The 22,026-nt window shown below is 44.1% G+C and overlaps 1 protein-coding gene across 1 annotated transcript in view; it reads left to right on the plus strand.

Annotated features, from left to right (window-relative positions):
- The first annotated feature begins 3,876 nt into the window (after positions 1–3,876).
- LOC144798109 (ETS translocation variant 3-like protein) overlaps positions 3,877–22,026 on the plus strand; it is a 60,404-nt gene continuing 42,254 nt past the window's right edge. Inside the window, 1 exon segment of the mRNA XM_078668871.1 lies at positions 3,877–3,937. Coding sequence (XP_078524997.1) covers positions 3,877–3,937 — 61 coding nt within the window.

Below are 22,026 nucleotides of genomic sequence, written 5' to 3' on the forward strand. Positions count from 1 at the left end.
AGGAAAATTAAATTTTCTGATCAAGAGTTGGAAATCCTTATTGAGGAGGTGACTGCGAGACAGGAACAGCTTTTTGGGAAGCATTCTCTGAAGGTTCCTGAAGCTATTAAAATAAATCTATGGATTGCCATACAAGCAAAGGTAAACGCAGTAGGAGTAGCACATCGGGACATAAATAATTTACAAAAAAGACGGTATGACCTGCGCAGTCGTGCAAAAGAGAAGTTAGCAAACAGGATGAAAGCAGCAAAAAAAATGGAGGTGGAACACCCAGGGATAGACCCAAAACCCCCCTGGAAGACATGGTGGAAGGCACACTGTTGACTGAGGCTGTAGTTGGAGTGATAGACATTGATACTTCTGAGATTCCAACCCCTTCTGAAGGTAAGTGAATTGTTAATGATTTTGTTTTTCTGAATGGAGCCTAGAAATTGCAAGAGTCCTGTGAAAGTAGTTCTTCTTGCAGAATTGTACTTCAGTTGTGTAGGATATTTTTTCTTCATTTTTCCAAAAAGAAAGTTATTTACTGTTTGGTAATTGAAAGTAGTGCATCATGGGAGTTGTAGTTTTTATCAGTCCTTCATTTACACAGACAAGATTTTTATTTAAAAATGTTTAAATAGAAGAATCATAAAGAAGTACACTGGGGTCATGTCATTGTATAGAATCACAAATTTTATTAATTAATTTTTTGAAAGTGCAAACTTTAAATAACATCATGTTTGCATTTATTTAACCATAGATGCACTTCAGGAATTAATTGAGCGGGATTTGAGGGATTTGAACACCCAAGAAGGTCAAGAAACAGATGAGGGAAATGCCCCTTCCACATCAGCAATCCATTCTCAAACAGGTGAAAGACAGAGAGTGCGTCAACTGCTGCAAACTGATTCTGAAGCAGAGCACAATGATAATGTTGCTGAAAGGCAACCTCAAAGTACACCAACAGTCACAAACAGAAGGCTCAGTAGGCGAAGGAGACTTCAGCAGTTTTCTTTACGCCGTGGTCATGCAACAGATAGTGGTCAATTTGGAGAGGGTCCCATCACTGGCAGTCTTGTTGAAGACAAAATCCTCAAGGTACAGCGCCTGCAAGGCAAAGACATGAGAATAATCAAAGGAAAACTTGGACATATCAGCAAACAAATGGGTTCTTTATCCAGCAGTATGAATAAAATGATAAATGTAATAAAGACAGGCCATGAAACATCTTCAGTGAAGCTTGACCGCATTGCCACTTCTTTAGAAACCATGTGCACATTGATGCAAATTATAAGTGAAAAAAGGCAACTGCGACTAATGAACAACATGCAGGCTTATAACAGGCAAATGTCTCGCCTTTCAACTTGTACAATTAGGCTCTGCAAACAGACCCTTTCCACCCAGGTACTTTTGAGTAAATCTCTTGAACACATTCATAAGGGTTTGGGGACTATCCATGACCCTTTGGAAAAATCACATAGCAATGGATCACCAGAAAAACAACTACCAATGGGGGAGAGTGGATCTGGCAGTGCTGTGAGTGGCACACTTGAGCATTGCTTAACTGGCACACGCCGTAGCAATAGAAAGCAGAATGATGCAAGTAACATGGCCATGCACAGTGGAAAAAATGCAGGGAAGGCATTAGGAGTGCGTGGACGTAGGAAATGACATTATGTCTGTGATGCATCTTGCTTGATATTGATAATGTCCAAATGCTTTATTGTTTCATGATTTTCATTTTAAAATTTGTGAGTTAAACAAAAGAAAAATATTGGTGATACATTTAAAGTCCATTAAGTGAATGCATTAATTTTGATCCTTGAAATAAAAAATTCATTTTTTTGAAAACCAAATAAATCAGTGTGTCCATCCTACCTCATTCAGAAGTAATGCTGTGTTATCTCTGCCCTTCTCCTTCTCCCCTCTGCTGCCTCTGGTCCATGTGCTCTTGCTTGTGGTTGTTGAGGATGATTGTCATTTTGAGGTAAAACATCTTCTTCATCAAGTTCTATGCCTCTCTCAGTTGCTAGGTTGTGCAGCATTGCACATGCTGCTACTATTTTACAACAAATGTCTGGCTGATATTGCAGTGCTCCACCTGTCTTATGTAGTATGCGAAAGCGGGATTTCATCACACCAAAGGTCCTCTCTATCACATTCCTGGTTGTTATGTGAGCCTGGTTGTAATGCTGCTCTTTCCTGGAAGTTGGATTTAGGTATGGAGTTAAAATGTAAGACCTCACTGCATAGGCACTATCACCTATAAATAGAAGAATCAGAAATTTACATTTGCAAGGATGAAATGTGTCCAGATGAAGGAAAAGTTTGTTACAATTTTCAAAAGCATATTTACCCAGCAAGTATCCATCTCCAAATTGACCTGCAAGCAGTCTAGCATGAATAGCACTGTGTCTAAAAATGTAGGAGTCATGGGAAGATCCAGGGTAACTAGCAACTAAATCTGTCATAATTGTTTTAGAATTACAAATGGCTTGAATGTTAAGAGAATGGAAGCATTTCCTGCTGCGAAAAATATACTCATTTTCAGAGGGTGGACAAATGGGAACATGTGTGCCATCTACACAGCCAATGACATGTGGAAATTGAACCATGTTATAGAAATCTAATTTGGTTTTCATCAAATCCTGTTGTGTGTTTGGAAATTTGATATGATACCTTATTCTTTGTAACATGGCATTTAGAAAGGCATTAAAAAATCTGGAAAGTGAACTCTGGGAGACACCACCAGCAATAGCTATTACACCCTGAAATGACCCAGAAGCAAGGAGGTGCAGTGAGCACAATACCTGCACATGGGTTGGTATCGCTTGTGTCCTGCGTGTTTGCCTCAGCAAAATTGGGTCCAATTCTTGAATTAAATCTAAAATTAAATTAGCATTGAGCCTCTACTTAGCAAAACTCTCTGATTCAGTCTGTCCTAGTAAGGTTATGCGCACTCTGAAGATTCTCTCTTGTATGAGCCTTCTCCTCCATCCTGCAGCTACTCTCAACCTCTGCCAGCGAGCCAAAAAGAAAAGTGCTGCCATTCTGAGAAGCAAATTCATGGTCTATGAGGTCTATATATGCACTACTGATGATTAACACCTGTATTTAAAAAAGTTAGTAAAATTAGCACCAGGTTTGACTTCTTCTAATTTTGAGAATTCCAAATTGCGATTTCTTTAAAAATCGCAAATTGCGAATTTTCATGCATACCATTTTCTCGCAAAAAAATGCGATTCGCAAATTTAGCGAATTTTTTCAAGAAATCGCAAAGACTTTAGCGATTCCTAAAAATGCGAAAAATACTTCAAAGTTGATGCATCCCAAAACCATGAATTGCATTCGCAAACGGCCGATTTATGCGATTCGCACCGTTTGCGAATGCAATTCTGAATGATGCATCGAGGCAAAGATGTCTGGGTCAAAGCTTTGACTCAGAAACAAAATCTCCTTAATTACTTGTTTCTGGTTTAGGTTCTAGTCAATTGTGACATGATTAAACTATACCAAGTGTGCTCTTCCGCAGCCTGCACAAAAACTATTGCCCTTTTTTCAAATTCACCTGAAAAGGCAAATGTTGAATAGGTAAGAATTTAGTATGTAGTATGTTCTTACACTAAAGAAGAGTGAAAGAACATGAGTGCAGCCTTTTCGGTATCATGCACTGGTGTAAGTTCTACTTTTTGCGATACCTGAAGGGGTCAGTATTCCCCAGCCGCCACTTTCCTAGAACAACAAAACTGCCTAGAGGTGATTCACAATGCAATGTTTGTGTGCTTTGAATATGTTCAATAACTGCGACCCTCACTGACCTGTTGTTTTACTCCAATATGACCCTGGCTGTTTGTGTTTCAGTGTTCCTGGCGCTATACTTTGGCTGTTGGTGAGATGCACTGCGGCTGCGTTACAGAGGGAGTGGCAGCAGTGCCCAGCTCTTACTGGGTACCAGGTGAGTGGTCTTGGTTGCTTACATTGTGTAGTCATGCAGTATTACATGGCACTATAGTTACATCACATTGCATCGAATCAATATGCAATTACATCTTTGTGACCAGTCACACTGTGACGTTTTTCTAGTTTCGCATAACAATTGGGTCGAAAAGTTGATACGTCTTTGTTCTGTTCATGTCCCTAGTCGCTCCAACCCTGAATTAAGAAGAAGGCAATCCAAAAAGTGTTGTTAGAACTTTGTATATATTTAGCAGGGAAGGCTACACTTCCCAGTCTTTGTATAAATCCTGTTTGTATGTGTATATGTACCTAATGTGTGTATGTCTTTGACCTTTATTACACACATATGCACTTTATGTCACTCATTTCACCATAAGTCACTTTATAGTGTTTGTTGTCTGCTTTATCATTTTTCTATATCACAGCCATATATGTATTTAATTATTTGTGATTAATACATACACATTTTGCAAATTAAAATTCTCGTTGTTTGTAGTTCTGGTTTTTGTGTTGATCAGTAAATATTTTTTGCCACAATTGTTTTGCACCCAACATAACCAATTGTAGCTTCTATTATCCTTCCCCAGGTTCTGAGGGGCATTGGGTTGACCCCATTATCTTTAATAATCACACAATGGCACGTTACAATGTACTTTTCAAAGAAAAAGGAAGCTGTTCCTCTGTGTTGCAGAATCGCCTACCAACTAATTAGTGGTGGTGAGTCAGGGAAGAGAGAAGGGAGGTAGGGGGATCGGGGATCCCGCTTTTGCGGAACTAGGGTCCTCACACACCCAGCAAGCTAGGTGTCATGCTTCATCATATGGACCTGTTCCTCGTTGAGCCGGCGCTGCAATGCTCAATGGGCACCCGCCAAGGGGCTCTTTATCGGAGATCTTTTGTTCCTTTGCCGTATGATGAAGTGGGGGTGTGTGGCCCGTGTGGGTGTAGATAGTGTGTTGTGCTATGGGAGTGAGTTAAAAAAGGTTGGATATTCCAAAGCTATGCGTTTTATTCTGGTTGGTAATCCACCTTACTAAAAAGAAATATATACAGAAGAGAGGCACCAGCCCTGTCGGGGAAAGTTCATTCACTAAAGTGCTCTTCTCTTTGGGTCGACATGTTTCTTGCCCTATTGGTCAGATGGTACCGTGGCAATTCTTCAGGACCTATATATGTATAATCTGTGAAAAAGGGGGGGGTAGGTGTCGGATATCTACACTAAACGGTGCTGTTAAATAAAGAGCTACCATTCAGAGGGGACTACCTATATAAGTTAGTGTAGTCAGGAAGAAGAGGAGCTGGGGATATAAAAACAAAACAAAGGAGAACAGTGTGTTAAACACGGGGTGTCCTGGTTATCTCCAATCAGCTCTACACTCTCATACCTTGTTTGTCAAACCTCCTAGCTAGGCAAAGTAATTACAGTGCAATGTAATTTTAAAAAAACAGCTAAAACACATACGGTTCAGTGGTAATTTCTCTCATACAATTTGGACCCATATTGGAGGCCAAACATTGTCCATGCATTCGATTGATGTCATCATACATATTCGTGATGTGATAAATTGGTCACTGGTAAATAGCACGTTAAGTGACAGGCTGAAAAAAACAGGTTTAAAAGCCACAAATACTCTCATTATGTTTCATTCATTATGGTGTTTGTATACATGACAAGCTGTGGTAGCATCCGCTTGTAAAGGCACCAAGGTTGCGCTGGGGTGTTAAAAACACCAGGGCTAGGTGTCAGATGTGCCCAGAACTCACCTCCCTCGTGGATGCGATGAGCTTCAACGTGGGTGGGAGGGTCGTAGGGCGCCTCAATAGTAGGAGCCCTGTTTGGGATGAAGGATATGGTATGTTAATGGTAGAAACCCTGGTCTCAGGAGCCGTTTGGAATCCAGGGCACTGACTACCTCTAGCGCTGACGGTGGAGTCCCTCCGCGGCTCCGTGAGGGAGGCTGAGAGACCCCGCAGTGTAACAAATGGCAGCCTGCAGAGTGTCCCCGCCGGCCACGGATCGCAGCGCCTCCCCGCCCAGCGTAGATGTCACTCAAAAAAAAAAAAAAAAACGTTACAATGTACTCACTTTTCCGGCACAATCACATCAGAATACAGTCACTTGACAGGTCAGCCGTATCACAGTGCATCACATCAGTGTCTGTTCACTTCCCAGGGTGCTCACATTACAGTGAATCAAGGTGGTTACATAGTACAGTGCACAGTAACATCAGAGTGCTGTCCCATCGCATTGGAGACAAATCATAGCCACATTCCTGCCCACAGTCTCTTTGTCACACAGTTACATCACAGTGCATAGTTACATGTGACTCCACAGGCACAGCACAGAGCAGAGTCACACATCACATTACATATAAATCACAGACCACATCCTCACCAGTCACCTCACAGTGCACAAGCACATCACAATGACACCACAGCGCACAGTCGTATGACACTGCGAACCACAATGATATGGTAACAGAAAACATAGAATGTTATCTACCATATTGAGTCCCAAATTCTTAGAAAAATATCACCCCATTGGAGTTAATAATAAAAAATCTACACCTAATGGGACAGTAAACAATACTGAGACATTATAGTTATATCAGGCGATATTTCTGTAGGCAGTATCCTGACATACAACCGTCACATCACAGGCACACGGACAGTGATTATGGATAAGTAAAACTAACTCAGAGATACCCCTGAAATGTTTATTCACGGGTTGTCAGGTTAGGGTTAAACATTAAAAACGGAGATGTCTAGGGTATGATAAGGACCCCTCTTCTCTCCTCTACTGTTTCTATGTCGACATGTTTCAGACACTACTGCTGCCCATAATGGGCCGTTTGGCCTTCCTAAGGACTAGCGATCCCTTTTCTGGTAAATATCCAAATATTCAAGTGGATATGTGTGTTTAACAAGAAAGTATTTCTATATACAATGACCTTGCTTGTCCCATTCTGAGTAGACACTCTCATGTGTTTCTGAAATGACAAACACTAAACATCAATACAAATACAAAACAATGCCAATTGTTTTCGGATTTCATATAGATGTGTCTTGATTAAGGTTAAAGGGAAGACAACCCCTTTATTGCACCTTAATCATATGCACTCATAGGCTTAGTCACAATTGTTACTGCACCCAGTAAAACTGAGTGTGGTAACACCAGACCCTTTAATTGTCTGAGCTGAACTCCATACAAGAATTCCTTCTGCACAGCTCAGACTCAAGCCATAATGTTGTGAATGCTGAGACCTCTCTGGTCAGCGCTTTGAATGGAGATATTGAAGTGCAGGTACTAACCATTTAAAGTACCTATTTGTTCCAGAGAAGTGCTGGTAGTCTCCCATTAAATATACCGCAGCAATGCTGAGAAGTGCAGGTACTCTCCCATTAAATATACTGCAGCAATGCTGAGAAGAGCAGGTACCCTGCTTTTCAAATGAAAGAAGTGCATGGACTCAGTCCTGGACAGTACCTGCCCATTTAAAGCACTGCTTCCAATGCTTGATCTCAGCGCGGCTTTCGATACGGTCAGCCATGACACTCTGCTGTACCGTCTGTCCCAGGTCGGGATTAAGAGCAGGGCTTGGTCTTGGTTCCAGTCTTTTCTAGAGGACAGATCCTTCCGTGTGTTCGACGGCGAGTCTACATCCACCAGCAGACCTCTGAAATGCGGAGTCCCCCAAGGCTCCTCTCTAAGCCCTGCACTTTTTAACCTGTACATGAGGCCACTGGCCTCTGTCGTCCGCCCATTTGGGATCAAGATCATTTCCTATGCGGACGACACGCAGTTGGTGGTCTCCCTGACACAAGAAGCCAATCCACCTGGACAGGGCGGGCTTAGAGAGTGTCTGGAGGCAGTGAAGACCTGGATGTCCCTATCCTCCTTAAAACTGAACGGAGACAAGACCGAGCTTATGATCTTAGGCCATACGGATCTTAGCTTCCCCGCTTCCCTGTGGCCATCCAGTCTGGGTCCCCCCCCTACCCCTAAAAACAGCATTAAGAGTCTCGGAATTTGGCTGGACAGATCTCTGTCCTTTAATGTACAAGCTACAAAACTGTCGGCCACTTGCTTTGGCATCATGAGGATGCTGAAGAAAATCCTCCCCCTCCTCCCCATGGAAGCCAAACTAATAGCCGTACAAGGTCTGATCCAGTCACGCCTTGATTTTAACAATGTACTATATCTCGGCGCTCCTGATTCCACTCTGAGAAGGCTTCAGATAGTCCAGAATTGCGCAGCTCGCATTCTACTCGACCTCCCCCGCAGACAGTCAGTAAGGACTGGACTGGCAACCCTTCATTGGCTGCCGGTGCGCCAGAGAGTAATGTTTAAAGCTATGTGCATGGCACACCAGTCATTCTGGAACACCGGTCCCAGGATCACCCGGGACCTAATTACTCACTATACGCCTAATAGAAGCCTGCGCTCTAGTCAGACCTTCCTTGCATTGGCCCCCAGAATTAAAAGGTCTAGATCAGGAGGCAGGACATTTTCTCACAATGCTGCCAGGGCCTGGAATGCCCTCCCTCTGCTCCTAAGAGCCAACCCCAACCTCACGACTTTCCGTAAACAGCTGAAAACCTTCCTATTTCATCCAGTTTAATTAATCCCCTTCTCTCCCTTCTGAGCCACTGGTCGGATCTGCGGTATTCTTAGCGCTTGGACGCCTCCGGGCAACAATTCGCGCTATATAAATGCACATCCTATCCTATCCTATCCTTCCAAATGACTCCAGCTAGGCTTCAGGAGAGGTGCCGTAGCATCATTACATCGGCTACCTATCAAACGGAGAAATTCTATACAGCAACCGGCCAAATCCTGTTTCAAGTCGGTTTCAATGGTCTCGGCCTGCACATACTCCTAAAACATCTGACCAATGCCAACTACAAGTGCCTAAGATTAAACGATGTCATACTGGAGGAAGGAACTGTGGAGGTACAGTGGAATCAGTCATATGCCAAATGCTATTAGGAAATATAGTAATCTTTTACATTTTAGGAAGGTCTTCAAAACTTGAACCTCTCATTGTAAAGATGTAGCTTCTGTAACTCTTTTTAACTTAGTCTGTTATTAATTCAAAGGTGCCTTTGGGTTCTAAATATGTTTATAGGACTCCAAATACAAATACCTGTGACCTTGATATATATTTTAGGTCATTCTCACCATCTGTCAGTACAAGACCCTCAAATGGAGAAACTGGCTCTTTTCTGTACTCTTAAAACTTTTTCTGACAGTCCTCTCATCCAAATTAATACTATGAGCGATGAGGAGGAAGCCGGAGAAGATGTGCCAGGGAGTGTCTGCCTGCCTGTTGGTCCTTTAGTACCAATGTAAGGGAGCAAACATTTGCTCGAGGAGTTGTGAAACTTGAGGGACATAATTACACTTCTGGCGGGAATGTCCTGATCTCTCACATTTTTGAGAGGCAGTGCTAGTCCAGATCCAGATTATCATGGGTGTTGGGTAAGACATGGGTACCCTCATTGTCCTATTGGGGCGGTAGGCAATGAGGGCGTCTTCCCCCTTGATACAGTTGCTGGGAAACGTGTTTCCCAAACTCCTACTCACAACCAGACTAACTATGGGACAAAAATGGAAGGATCCGGAAACACCTACCATAGCTCCTTGGTGGAACAAGGCGTGGAACCTCTACATCATGGAAAGACTCTCAGCCACAGTCTGTTACAAACTGTCACAGTTCGGAAAAAAAATCCACCATTCTTGACATTTATAAAGCGCCAAGATTTGATATTGCACAGTGACCTACCCCCAAAAAAGCTTGAAATTTGATTTGATTTTTTGATTTGATTTGCAATTTATTAAGCGCAACAATTACCCAAAGGCATCAAGCTGGCCTATCTGTAGCCCTTAAGTAAGTAGAGTAGGATGACCAGATACTGTGTGGCTGATTGACACACTGGCAGTTGGGGACTGTTCTGACCCTGGTAGCTCCCAGACCCTACACTGTTGAGTCCTCCATACCAGAGATGTGGCTCAGTGCAGTGGGAGTGAGTAGAATAAACATCTTTGCAACCAATACTTAATTGTACAATAAGATTCCCACTGGGTCATTTCTATTCTGCTTAGGGGATTGTTTTAGACATGTTTGGTGGTAACATTGTATGTCAATATTTTGTACTTGATGTGTATGTCCCTAATGTCCCACAGCAAGACTATCTGTTTAATTATGCTATTGTTGCTGTCTGCCAATCTTCCTTTTGCTTGGTGAAAACCTGTTTTACATACAATTGTTAAAAACATTTTAAAAAAGAACTGTAATGCATAGAGGACTTTTAAATACATTTCATTATTTGCAAGATATTTTATGTGAAATAAGGAACTTTGCAAATATATTTGAGCAGTGTAAATGAAATAACTATTATAAACCTGATGTCAAAATATGGCTATACAATTCAATTCAATTCAGTTTCATCAACTTTTATTCGATTACCAGTTTGAATAATCATAAAAAGTACATACAAAAAGATTATAAACACATGAATGAGATAAAATAGATCGAGTTATAAAGAAATTTAAGTAAGAAAAAGATAAGGTTTTATAGTTCTGTGTAGTTCTGGTTTAACTTGAAACATTACTACGTATTGTTAAGACTGCTTTAAGGAAAGTCACTGTGAGTTTAGCTTCATATAACGATTTCAAGGATTGCAAATAAAAAAAAGCAGAGTAGCATTGTCTGTGTCCACTAGATCGGAGGATCGGGATAATCCATGCTTTTCTCGGAAGTTTATAGTATTTACAAAATAGAACAACATGTATCGTAGATTGTGGGGAGGTTCCGTCACAGGGACAGTTTATCAGGTTCCGCGACCAATTATGAGTTTCCGGAAATGAAACTAAACGGAAAAAGATATTAAAGCGAAGTCTTGTTAATAAAAACTTTTCATGATTAGATAAAAAATACGTCAAATAGGGCTGTATGCATTTTCCAGACTGTTGGGCACAAATTCTTTCGTTTAGTGGTTTTGTGATCTCTGCCTGGTTCCGTAGTTCCCTCAAGTGACCCATACACATTAACTTTAGCTGTTTCCTGGAAATGTCTTCTACTGAAGGAGGTTCTTCAAAATAGGACTCGCGATCCAGGTCTTTAAAGAAGTTACATATATAGGTTAGCCACGGGATTTTTTGCCATTTTGTCAGGGCTAAGCAGTCAGTGATGAGGGAGCGAGTTAGGTGACATTCGGGGTTAGACCATATTCGATGCCACAATAAAATAGGCTGGCATCGAATGGTGTCAATGATATATTCCATGCCAAGCTCCCGATGTGAGGCTAGTATCGGGGAGCTTTGAGGGAGAGCTAAAATGTATTTTATAAAAGCGTTTTCAGTGACCTGTAGCTGTTCGATACGTCCATGACCCCAGATTCCAGCTCCATAGGTGGCCACACTATGGCATTTTGCATAGTATATAGTCAGGAGTTCGGGTGGCGCTGGTTTCCGCAATTTCCTCGAAAAAGAGGTAAGTGCCGATGGTGCGCGACGAAAGTGGAGATTCCTGGCTTCGATTGCCTTTCGCCAATTCATTCCATCGTCCACCAGGATTCCCAGGTATGGGTAAACGGGAGTTTTTTCCAGTTTGATGTTGTCAACCATTATTGATTTGGGGTTTCTGATCCTTGGACCGATATGTATTGTGAAAGTTTTCTTAATGTTTATTTTAAGACCAAGTGAGTCCATGAATGCTGCGTATTTATTGATTTGTATCTGAAGTTGGTTCAAAGTCCGTGCTAGGATGACTGAGTCATCAGCATACAACAGTGTGGGTATCGGGCGATGGTTTATCTGGGGTAGGTCCTGGCTCCCTACCAACATAGCCTGTTCAAGCCCGTTTGTATAAAGGTTGAACAGGAAGGGAGCCAGTACACATCCCTGCCTTACTCCCTTCGTTATTTGAAATGAACGGGACAGTTCACCGCTGGTACCAAATCTTACTCGGCCTACGGCGTTAGAATAGAGTTCTCGTAGGAAGGTTATTATCGGGGGTCCACACCAAGATCGCTTAGTATTTGCCAGAGTTTCGCATGCTGGACGCAGTCAAATGCCGCACTTAGGTCGACATAGACGAGGAAGATGTTACCTCCTTTGGCGTGAACATATTTACCAGCAAGGAGAACGAGGTTGAGGGCCTGTTCCACGGTCCCGAGCCCCTTCTGGAAACCGTGTTGCAGGTCGGTTATGATATTATTCTCCCGGGCCCAAGATTGTAATCGGTCCAGGAGTACTCGACCTGCAATCTTACCCATAGAGTCCAGAAGGGAAATTGGTCTGTAGCAAGCGGGATCGTTGCGGTCGCCTTTTTTGAAGATGGGTAAGAGAATTGATGTTGACCATGACTGGAAAAGGCCGACCGAGGTTACTGCTGACATGACCCGGGTGATTATCTGCGACCAAAAGTCTACATCATGGAGGAACAAGTCCATTGGAACGCCATCAGGGCCGGGGGCCTTGCCAGTTTTAGAAGCCCTGATTGCTTTTATGATTTCACTGAGATGGAAGTATATCTTTATCGGATAGGTGTTATTTCTCGCTGGCTGGGCCTCGTGTGTTGCATTATGTACTGCAGAGACTGAAGGTGTTCCAAAGATTTTTGCGAAGTGGGAAACCCAGTCTTCCTCGGTAATTGCCACATCAAGATGTTGAATTTCTGTACTATTGGCCAAGAAAGGAGATCTTATGACTTGCCAGAATGAGGTGCTGTCTTTTCTTCGGGCACTGTCATGTAATCGTAACCAAAGATCTTGTTTAATTTGTTTTTTACGATCTTGCCTGGCAGAGTTATATATTTTTCTTAGGTTAGAGATTTCCTGGGGGTCTCTCATAGGTTTATGCAGGGCTTCTTTTAGAGATGAAAGTGCCTTCCGACAGGCAGTGTCAAACCATCTCGTGGTAGAGGACTTAGTCTTGTTTTTTAGGTTGACAAATAGTTCATCCCTTATCGTTTCCTGGATACTTTGGAAGCAACTGACAATTATTTGGGGTGGTGTCTCCAGAGACATACATTTAGATAGCCAATGTTCGGTTTTCCCAAGAACCCTCTGTGTCACCTCTTCTGGGTCGATCTTAGCCCATTTCACGGTGTAACCATTCAGTTTGTTCATGAACAGTGTTTGTTGGTTGAGGGAGCTCGACTTTACAGGGCAGACTTTTGCCAGTTTGATGTTGATTTTTATGCTGAGCGGGTAGTGGTCACTTATTGGATTTGACCCAGTTTCAAAATTCCCTAGTTGCCCTTTGAGTGAATGGGAGGCTATTATGTAATCTATGGTTGTTGAGTAGCCTCGCCCATGGAAAGTAGGTAGAAAATCCTGCTGCGGGTCAACCAATTCATTCGCGTAGTCCAGGTCTAGGGAAAATAGGATGTCATTAAGTTTGTTTCCACATATCGAGTGCACGAAGTGGGGTATGGGGTTACCAAGTTCGTTTTGGAGTCCACAGTTTCCGTTTTTATGGTTTGGGCACAGTGGGAAATTGAAGTCGCCTCCCCAGATTGTATGAGTTGTAGATGTATTATTATCATTTTGAGACGAGGATAGAAATGTGGCAATCTCTTCTAGGTTTGACCAGCATTCCGAGGTGCCGGAGTTATTGTAATAGTTTATGAAAATATAGTTGTTGTCTTTGGAAGTTATTATCTGCATAATTTGAAATGTTGGAGACTCCTTTAGTAATTTAACTCTGAAGGGGAGAGTGTTAGCAACATAGGTCGTGAGTCCCCCCTTTGGTCTGCCCATATTTCCCTGCACTGCTGGGGTAAAAAGAGTTTTATATCCCGCAAGATGTAATGGGGTTGTGCACCATGTTTCCTGGAGGCACAATATCTGGTGTTCCCTGGCTGTATCGAGCCATGACCCCTGTGTTATTTTTGAGGACAAGCCTGCAAGGTTCCAGTATGCAGTGGAGAAACTCAGATTTGTGGGGTCGGGGGAGGAGTGAGGGATTGGTGTTACTAACGGGATATTCACAGTCTGGGTTTCTGTCAGTTGGTGTATCTGGGCCTGTGAAGAGTTTGGAGAATCTTTAAGAGTTATGTTTTGCTGGTGGTATAAGCCAATGGTGGTTCCCTCAGAGTCAGTGATAGCTGTATAGGTAACATTTTTAGGAGTACTAGGGGAAGCAGTTATGATTTCCGGAATTGGGTTTGTTTGATTACAGAGAATAGGCTCCAAAGGTACATGGTGCTGGATTGAGTTTATTTGTTGTGGTGTAATAATGGTGTTTGTACTCTTAGGTTCATCCCTGAATGGTCAATCGACCATCTCAAGGCAATCAAAGCGGGTTTGTGTTGAAAGACCCTGCCAGCCTTCGTATGATGGCAAGGGTCTATCTTGCCAGTATTGCCTTGGCCAATCTCTCTGGGCATTTCTGTTTCCGTGGTCGTAAGTATACTCTAGCTGCTTCCATGATTCATTTCGGGGCTGATGCCAGTTCCAAGAGGGGGTATAGTGATGTTGTCTCGCTGGAGGATAAAAGAAAGAGAGATGCCGAGCATCAATTCCCCCCTTTTTCTCCAACGAGGGCCAAGCGCAGATATAATCCACAGTGGAGGGATCTCTACATGTTACTATGATACAATCTCCGCGGGTCGTTTTTGCTGTTTTACCTACCCATACTACCCTGCGGACTGTGGAGATCCCTCCCGAGTGTTGGGATTCTAGTGGCCTATTGATGCTTAGCCATTGCATGACCTTGTTTTTAAGTGACCATGCAGTTTCGGGTGTGTCGTCAGTTAGTTCTGGTACGCCAGTAAGCACTATTGTATATGGAGTGGCTTCTGGAGGCAAGTGAACTGGGCGTCTGAGACCTGGTGTTTTTTTGGGGATGTTTTTAGGAGAAAGCTGGGGGACCGCTGATTTTGATGGGAGAGGTGTTGGCTTTTTTATAAAGTGAGGTTTGCTGGGATTGTTTGTCGCAAGTCCTGGAGTAACTAGGGTTGCCGAGCCTGTATTAGGTGTTTGTTGGTTCGGCACCACGGTGATTTTATTCTGCTGTGGTCGTGGCGTTGTATTTTGTGAACTTTGGTTCGAGGTTTTTTGTTTTTGGTTTTTTGGCGGTAAAATAGTCGGGGTTGGTCGTTTTGTCGCTTTAGGTGGTTGTGGTTGAGGATAAGTTTTGGAAGACTGCGGGACATTTCGTTGGCCCTTTTTGTCTGTGCGTGTATTGGTATCAAGAAGTGTTGCAGAGAGTATGGCCAGTTGAGCTTCCAGGTTTCTAATGCTTAGTTGGATGGGTTTCAGATACTGAAACAGAAGGTCTTTTATTGTAGTTAGAACTTGTGAGGTAACTTTACATGTTTTGCAGAGGTTATCAGTAGCCTCATTTGGGATTGTAAAATGAGGGAGGTTAATTACAGAAGGAAGTAGTGTATTTTGTTTCCAGGATTGTGTTGTAGGGTTTAGCTGCTCTGTGACATGACCTGAACAAAGAGCCATAACTGCTACGTTATCGGTAGGTTTTGTGCTACCTGGTTTTGAAATGGCTCCTTCCCTTTCTCCTCGAAGATGTGAATCTATGTTGGTCTGGGATCCTTCCTGAGTTTGACAAGCTGCCAAATCAGGGGTTGCCTCTAAGTTGTCTGAAGTTGATGATGAGTCATACTCGGACTGCGTTACAGATAGGTCTACTATAGATGGGACTGTATTAATGTCGGGAGCAGACACAGACACGGGAAGGGAACAATTTTGGGAGTCAAGGTGAATGGGGGAAGTAGCGGTTGCTAGGGTACCTAGGGACGATCTTTTCGCATTCATAAGGTCCAGTGACACTCTCTTTTCAAGAAGGGAGATGCTCTGATTGATTACCTCATGTGTTCGTGAAATGAATAAATCAATCGGTCCAGTTATTTGTGCTACCTCCTGGGCGTTCTTGGATTTGGTCTTTGTATTACTCCTGGTTTTGGGCGGCATAATTGTAGTCTACTGGTTATAGTTTCCGGGAAGGAAAGGGGGTAGCCCGGTCCGGTCTCTGCCGGTCACTAACGGGCAACAACGGGCCCGCCCTTGGCCCGGGCTTCGTCCCATGCTCTGCCCCGCGCGCGTCCCGCGTCGCGGTAGGGGTGATGGTGTTTTATGAACGTATCAGCAGTGGGCGTGTCCGTAGGCGTGTCGCCTGGGGGAAGAGGAACCAGCTGGTTAGCGTGGGGCTTGCTGGTCCTCGCAGTCCCCCGGGTTGCTGTTAGAATTCCGCCCACGCCTCTGCCTCTTACCCTGAGGACTCCAGCTGGGAGCGCTGGGCTGAGCCTGCCGACTGCAGGTCTCGCTCACACCAGCGAGTCCTCGGGGGAGGCGGCAGCCAGAGGTCACAAAGAAGGAGTTGCTCTGTCTTTCCCACGGCAGCAGGCAACAGAAATCCGCTAAGGCAAGTGAGTGGCAATTCAAAGAGGCTTTATTCGAGCATTTCTCATAAAAGCACAATACATACAAAAATATTAAAACAGTATTAAATGGTTGCCTCGAACAAATAAAAGCAAGTACTTTACATAAAAAGCATAAATATATATACATAAGATATAAAATACAAACTACATCAGGTAGCTTCAATAAAACCATCCCAATGTAAACAGTTACTTGGCTAACAATTTTTCCCTAATAGACCAAGCCCACCCCATACATTTCGCTACTGCTATAGCTAGTGGCAAACAAGAGCTAGTGCAAATGATTCTCAGAGCTACAATGCTACTGTTGGTACCTAAGTTTTTACATGCAGGTTTTAACCAGATTTGCCTAGGGATGGCATAGGCTTGACAGACGAATAGAAAGTGTCCAATGGTCTCCTTTGCAGATCCACAAGCGGGACAGGAAGTATTTGATGAACCCCGCCACCTGCCAGTTAGGGAACTGAGCGGAAGAGCACCTATCCTCAATTGACATAGAAGCTTCCTATCCCATGGCTTTGTTATCTTGTCCCAATAAAGTTCATGGTCAGGAGAGATTTTAGATTCCAGATAACATCCTGTCATAGATCTAGAGTCAGTATTTCTCCAGACCCACTCAGCCATATAGTCCCAATACAACTCCTCTACAATAATTTTACTAGGAAAAAGTGCGCCTGGCGGGTTATCCCAACGGGTTTGGAGACCCAGCAAACATAACAAGGATCTAAGGTCTTTTAGCCATTTGATCTTGTGGAAAACATCCCCCTTGATTAACGCCAAAAAGCCTTCAGCATAATGCTTAAGTTCTGGAGTAGTCCAGAGTCGTCTCCAATACAATATCGGGCGAAGCATTGCCAAATCAACCACTGCATTTCTGCCCAGCTCATATCTAAGGGGGAGAAGGGGGGTACTTTTGGGAAGACCAGTAATTGTCCTAAAGAAATTATTTTCGGACCTCTGTAATGAAACGAGCTTTCCAAAACCCCACAACTCAGCCCCGTATAGTGCTGAGCCAAGGACTTTTGCCTCATAAACCTGTAGGGCTGGCATGATTGGTTTAGTTTTTGATTTTCTGTGTTCTGCCCCTAGGGCTCCAGCTAATTGTCTATGCCTTAATGTCGCTAGATCAATATGCTGGGACCATTTGAGATCATTGGTTATATAAATACCAAGGTAGGTAAAAGCTTTGACTACCTCCAGGGGGCGCTGGTTCATAGTCAGCCTGGAACGGAAATTACGGTGAGGGTTAAAAACCATTAACTTGGTTTTGGCCACGTTAACTTCAAGACCATGCTACCCACAAAATTCCTCTAAGATGTTGAGGGCACACTGCAGGCCACTCGGAGTCTTTGATAGAATAAGAGTGTCGTCGGCGAACATTAATATTGGGACCTTAATGTCCGCCAACGAGGGGGCGTCTAAATTAGCAGACAGCATTCTAGCTACTACTCCATTGATAAACAAGGAAAAAAGCAGGGGGGCCATTGCACACCCCTGCCGAACTCCCCGGTCAACCGGGAAGTCCGCAGTGACCTCCCCTTGACTGCCCCACTGTATCCTGGCAAAATTCGCCTCATGCAACCTCATAACCAGGGTCAGTAAATCCTCCGGTAAACCCAGTTTCCACAACACTGACCACAGCTTAGTCCTGGGAACCAGGTCGAAGGCAGCCCGCAAGTCCACAAAAGCGGCATACAGGCTGCCCCCTCCCAGCACCACAGTTCGCCACCGTAGCAGAGTAAAGCGGAACACCTGGTCCACCGTACTAGCGGCCTTCCGGAACCCCGCCTGGTAAGGGGATAATGCATTGTTTTCATCCACCCAGGCCATAAGCCTGTTCACCACCATCCTCCCCACCACCTTTTGAATGGTAGCTATCAAGCTTATGGGTCTGTAATTACCCGGCAAACCCCGATCACCTTTCTTATGTACGGGGATAATGACTGCACCCTTCCAGGATGACGGAACAATTGCACCCTGGACAACAGCGTTAATCAAAAGCAAGATATATTTGCCCCAGCGTTCCTTATCATTAATGAAAAGATCCGCCAGGATCCCATCCAAACCCGGAGCTCTTCCTCTTGATATTGCACTTAGGGCCAACAACACCTCACCACGGATAAAAAAGTTATCTTTGGGATATACAGCCATGTAACCTTCCATGTCAGAGCCAGGGTGGCTATCGGCATATTGTGGCTTAAAATAATTGACCCAGTCCTTTTCACCAATGTTATTATCTGGGCAATTAGGTAAGCCGCCACTCCCCCATTTAACAATGCTCCAGAAAAGTCTAGAGTCTTTGGTCCTACTTGCCTCCCTTAGTTCATTCCAATGCCTCTAATCCCATTTTATTTTGCAGAGGCTATACAATCCTTATAAATCCTTCTTGCACCACGGATAGCCACTTGATTTCTACTCTTATTAGCTATTCCCAAGGTTAGCCTGGCTTTCCTACACTGAGCGTTATACCACCTCACAGAACTGGGAAGTGCCTTATTGCTTTTCCTACCCGGTTTCTGGAAATGGGATCTAATAGCACAAAAAAGATTAGCATGTATAGCAGTAATTTCATGAGACCCTGGAACGACTGTTTTTGATTGCTCTAGGGCAATTATCGCCTTGTCTACCTCCATGTCTATACTAACCATAGACTGTTGATTAGCCAAAACATTGGGCCATTTTAGCCGTCGCATGTCATTGGTGGGTACAGGCAGGGGAACACCAACACACTCTTTAGCGGACTTCCCTGTTGAGGGCAACCACCATTTGTGTGTTACACACAGAGAGTCGTGATCACTTTCTAGCCTATGCTTTACTTCCATATCGTCAACTCCCTTCCATAGTTGAAGACTGCACAGAACATAGTCTATCCTACTCCTATTTCTACCGTTATCGAAAGTGCATGCCCCCCCCTTGTCACTCATTGTTCGCCCATTTAGTGCCCTAAGGCCCCTTTCCAGGCAAATGGCATTCAAACATATGATATCCTCAGGCCAACATTTAATTGGGTCTAGATTTAGTTTGGGAACACCCCATAACATATCCTCATCCAGCCCAACTAGATCATCACAAATGTCCAGGGGTTCAAACGTACGGTTGAAATCTCCAGCAATAATGGTGTTATTGTTCATGGAGTATGTCTCAAGGAGGGAGACCAGAGCCGCAAGAACTACTGATTTCCCCCCGTTGGAGCCCCTGGCATATACATTGTATATATCCAGGCTCCCAGATAAGCCCATACCCACTTTTATAAGTTGGATATCATTACTACCAGTTTCAACCACTTTAATAGAAAAGGGCAGACATTCACATACCCATATAATCAGGCCACCCTTAGGACGACCCTTTTGTCCTTTAGTTGCCGGGCCCGAATAGTTCAAGTACCCTTGAAGAAAACAGGGCTCACAGATCCAAGTCTCCTGAAACATACACACATCGAAGCAATTTACAAAATCTACCCATTCCTGATACTCCAGCTTGGGGCGGATACCAGCTATGTTCCAGGAAACCAAGCTTCCTACACCCTCCATATCGTTTATTACCGATTCCCTGTAAGTGCCTAGCGTGGGTACATCAGAGTCAATATTATTATCAGTACACTCTACTGGACTAGAATTCCCCTTAGTTGGAACCACCCCCTTGGGATGATGATCATAATGGGGATTAGCAATGTGCTCCGAGTTGCTGCCGACTTGATTGGGGACAAGTCAGTCGCATTCATTAAGTCCCGAGAGAACGTTGAATCTATTTGTTATTTCTACTCCACCTCTATATCTGGAGTCACCCCCATGCCAACGACCAGATGGTATCAAATGAGGTATAGGTCGCAACCCATGTTTTCCCATAGGGTAAGTTTGATTTGAAAAATTCCTCAGTGAGGGGATCCTATGGGAGGGTTTTCCTTGAGTACCTGGTCTATAGAAGAACCTGAGGGGGACGACTTCGATACCCTGCCCCCTCGCTAATGAATGCTGTTCTATCTCCTATAGTATTCTGGCAACTGCATTCGAGTTGTTAAAGTTTATAACTATGCAGTCCCCCTCTCTGGTCTTCCTTAAGCGACCCACCCATCCTACTCTACGGACCATGAGTATGTCACGTCCTAGTTCATGACCCTCTTCTAGATTCTTTGCGAACCAATGAGTGACCTTTGTCTTCAGTTGGTAAAACCCCTCAGTTAAGCCAGCTCGAAGAGGGGGAACGTTAGTCATAACCACCACTAGGGGGGTACTTTGTGGGGGTAAGTTCAATGTAAATTGATTTCCTATAACTGAATCAGAATTATTAGGAGCCAAATACCCAGGAGCAAGTCTAATAGGTTCTAGCCGAGCTTCCTGATGAGATTGCAATGCCCCCTTCAGGGCATTGGGTGACTCAGGACATGAATTTTTATCACCTGACTTGACTGAACTTACATCCCTGGGTACCACTGAATTGTTTCCATTCTGCAGAGGGGATTTACAGATAGAGGGTGCTTGGTCACTTCTAGCTACCACCTGTTCTGGATTAGCAGAAGGAGTTTTGCCCTTGCTTTTTTCAACAGTCAGTGAATGTAACATATGAGAGTTGTCCTTGACTGCAATTTCCAGTTTGTCCAGACTTGCAGTGACTAGTCTCAACCTCTCAATAATAGGGAGTAAAAAAGAACGAAGCAGGTGTTCAACCTGCCCCACCAGTGACCCATCACCATACACAACTGGAGGAAGTAATGGAGAGGGAATAGGATATAGTGTGTTATCAGACTCTATACCGATCCCATCACCCACTGGCTTATTCCCCTTTTTTGTAGGTTTAGACCTTTTAGCTGTTTTACTTTGTGGACTGCCCCCCCTTCTTTTCCTTTTGCCTGTGGCTCTTTTATTTAGGGGCGGTGAGTCGACTACCACACAAACCGGAGAGCCATTGGGAGAAGATATACAAGTGGGAATTTCAACTAGATCAGCATTACCTGGCAGTGTAAGAGAGTTGTTTTCCTCTAGAATGTTTGCAAGGGAATCTAACTCAATGCTGGACTCGGGCAAACCCAAGTCACTTAGCCGTTGGCTTATGCGATTCTCAGGAGTAGTACAATGCTGGATTGCCCCCAAAGAGGTACGTTTCAAAAAGATCTCAGCTGATAATCTTTTCTCAACAGCACTTATCTGATGTTCCAGTGCAACAGAGACCCTTGTAAAATAATTGTCCAAAGTACCCAAAATGCTTCCAGTATTAGATTTCTCACCATCCTTGCCTCCCTTGGTTGGCTGGGCCGCCATTACACCTCAGTCCAGAGTAATCAAGTACACACAGGGAAAGCCTTAGAGCAAAGACGAGTAAAATACACACAAAAAAAAAAATCACCGTTATAGTAAAACCAAGGGGAATGGCCCAGCCCAGCCTCTACCGGCCTCAGGCGGCCCACCCTTTTGCCCGGGCTTCGCCCGGCTCGTCCCGCGCTGCGGGACACTGGTCCAATTATGTAGGCAGTATGACGGTTGGGGGCGGGGCTGACAGGGGGCGCAGTCTAGGTGATGGTAGGCGTGCAGGGACTCCTGGGAGAGCGAGTCCCTGCCGCGTAGCGCCTCTCCCCTGTTGATGGTGTTTCTCCCCTCCGGCTCCCGCAGACCACACTCGGCTTCCCCACCTGCCGGTGTCAACGATGCAGCACCCGCAAAGCGGGTGCGGCGAGAAGTGATGCTGC

Source organism: Lissotriton helveticus, chromosome 12 (genome assembly GCF_964261635.1).
Source record: "Lissotriton helveticus chromosome 12, aLisHel1.1, whole genome shotgun sequence".
NCBI classification, from domain to species: Eukaryota; Metazoa; Chordata; class Amphibia; order Caudata; family Salamandridae; genus Lissotriton; species Lissotriton helveticus.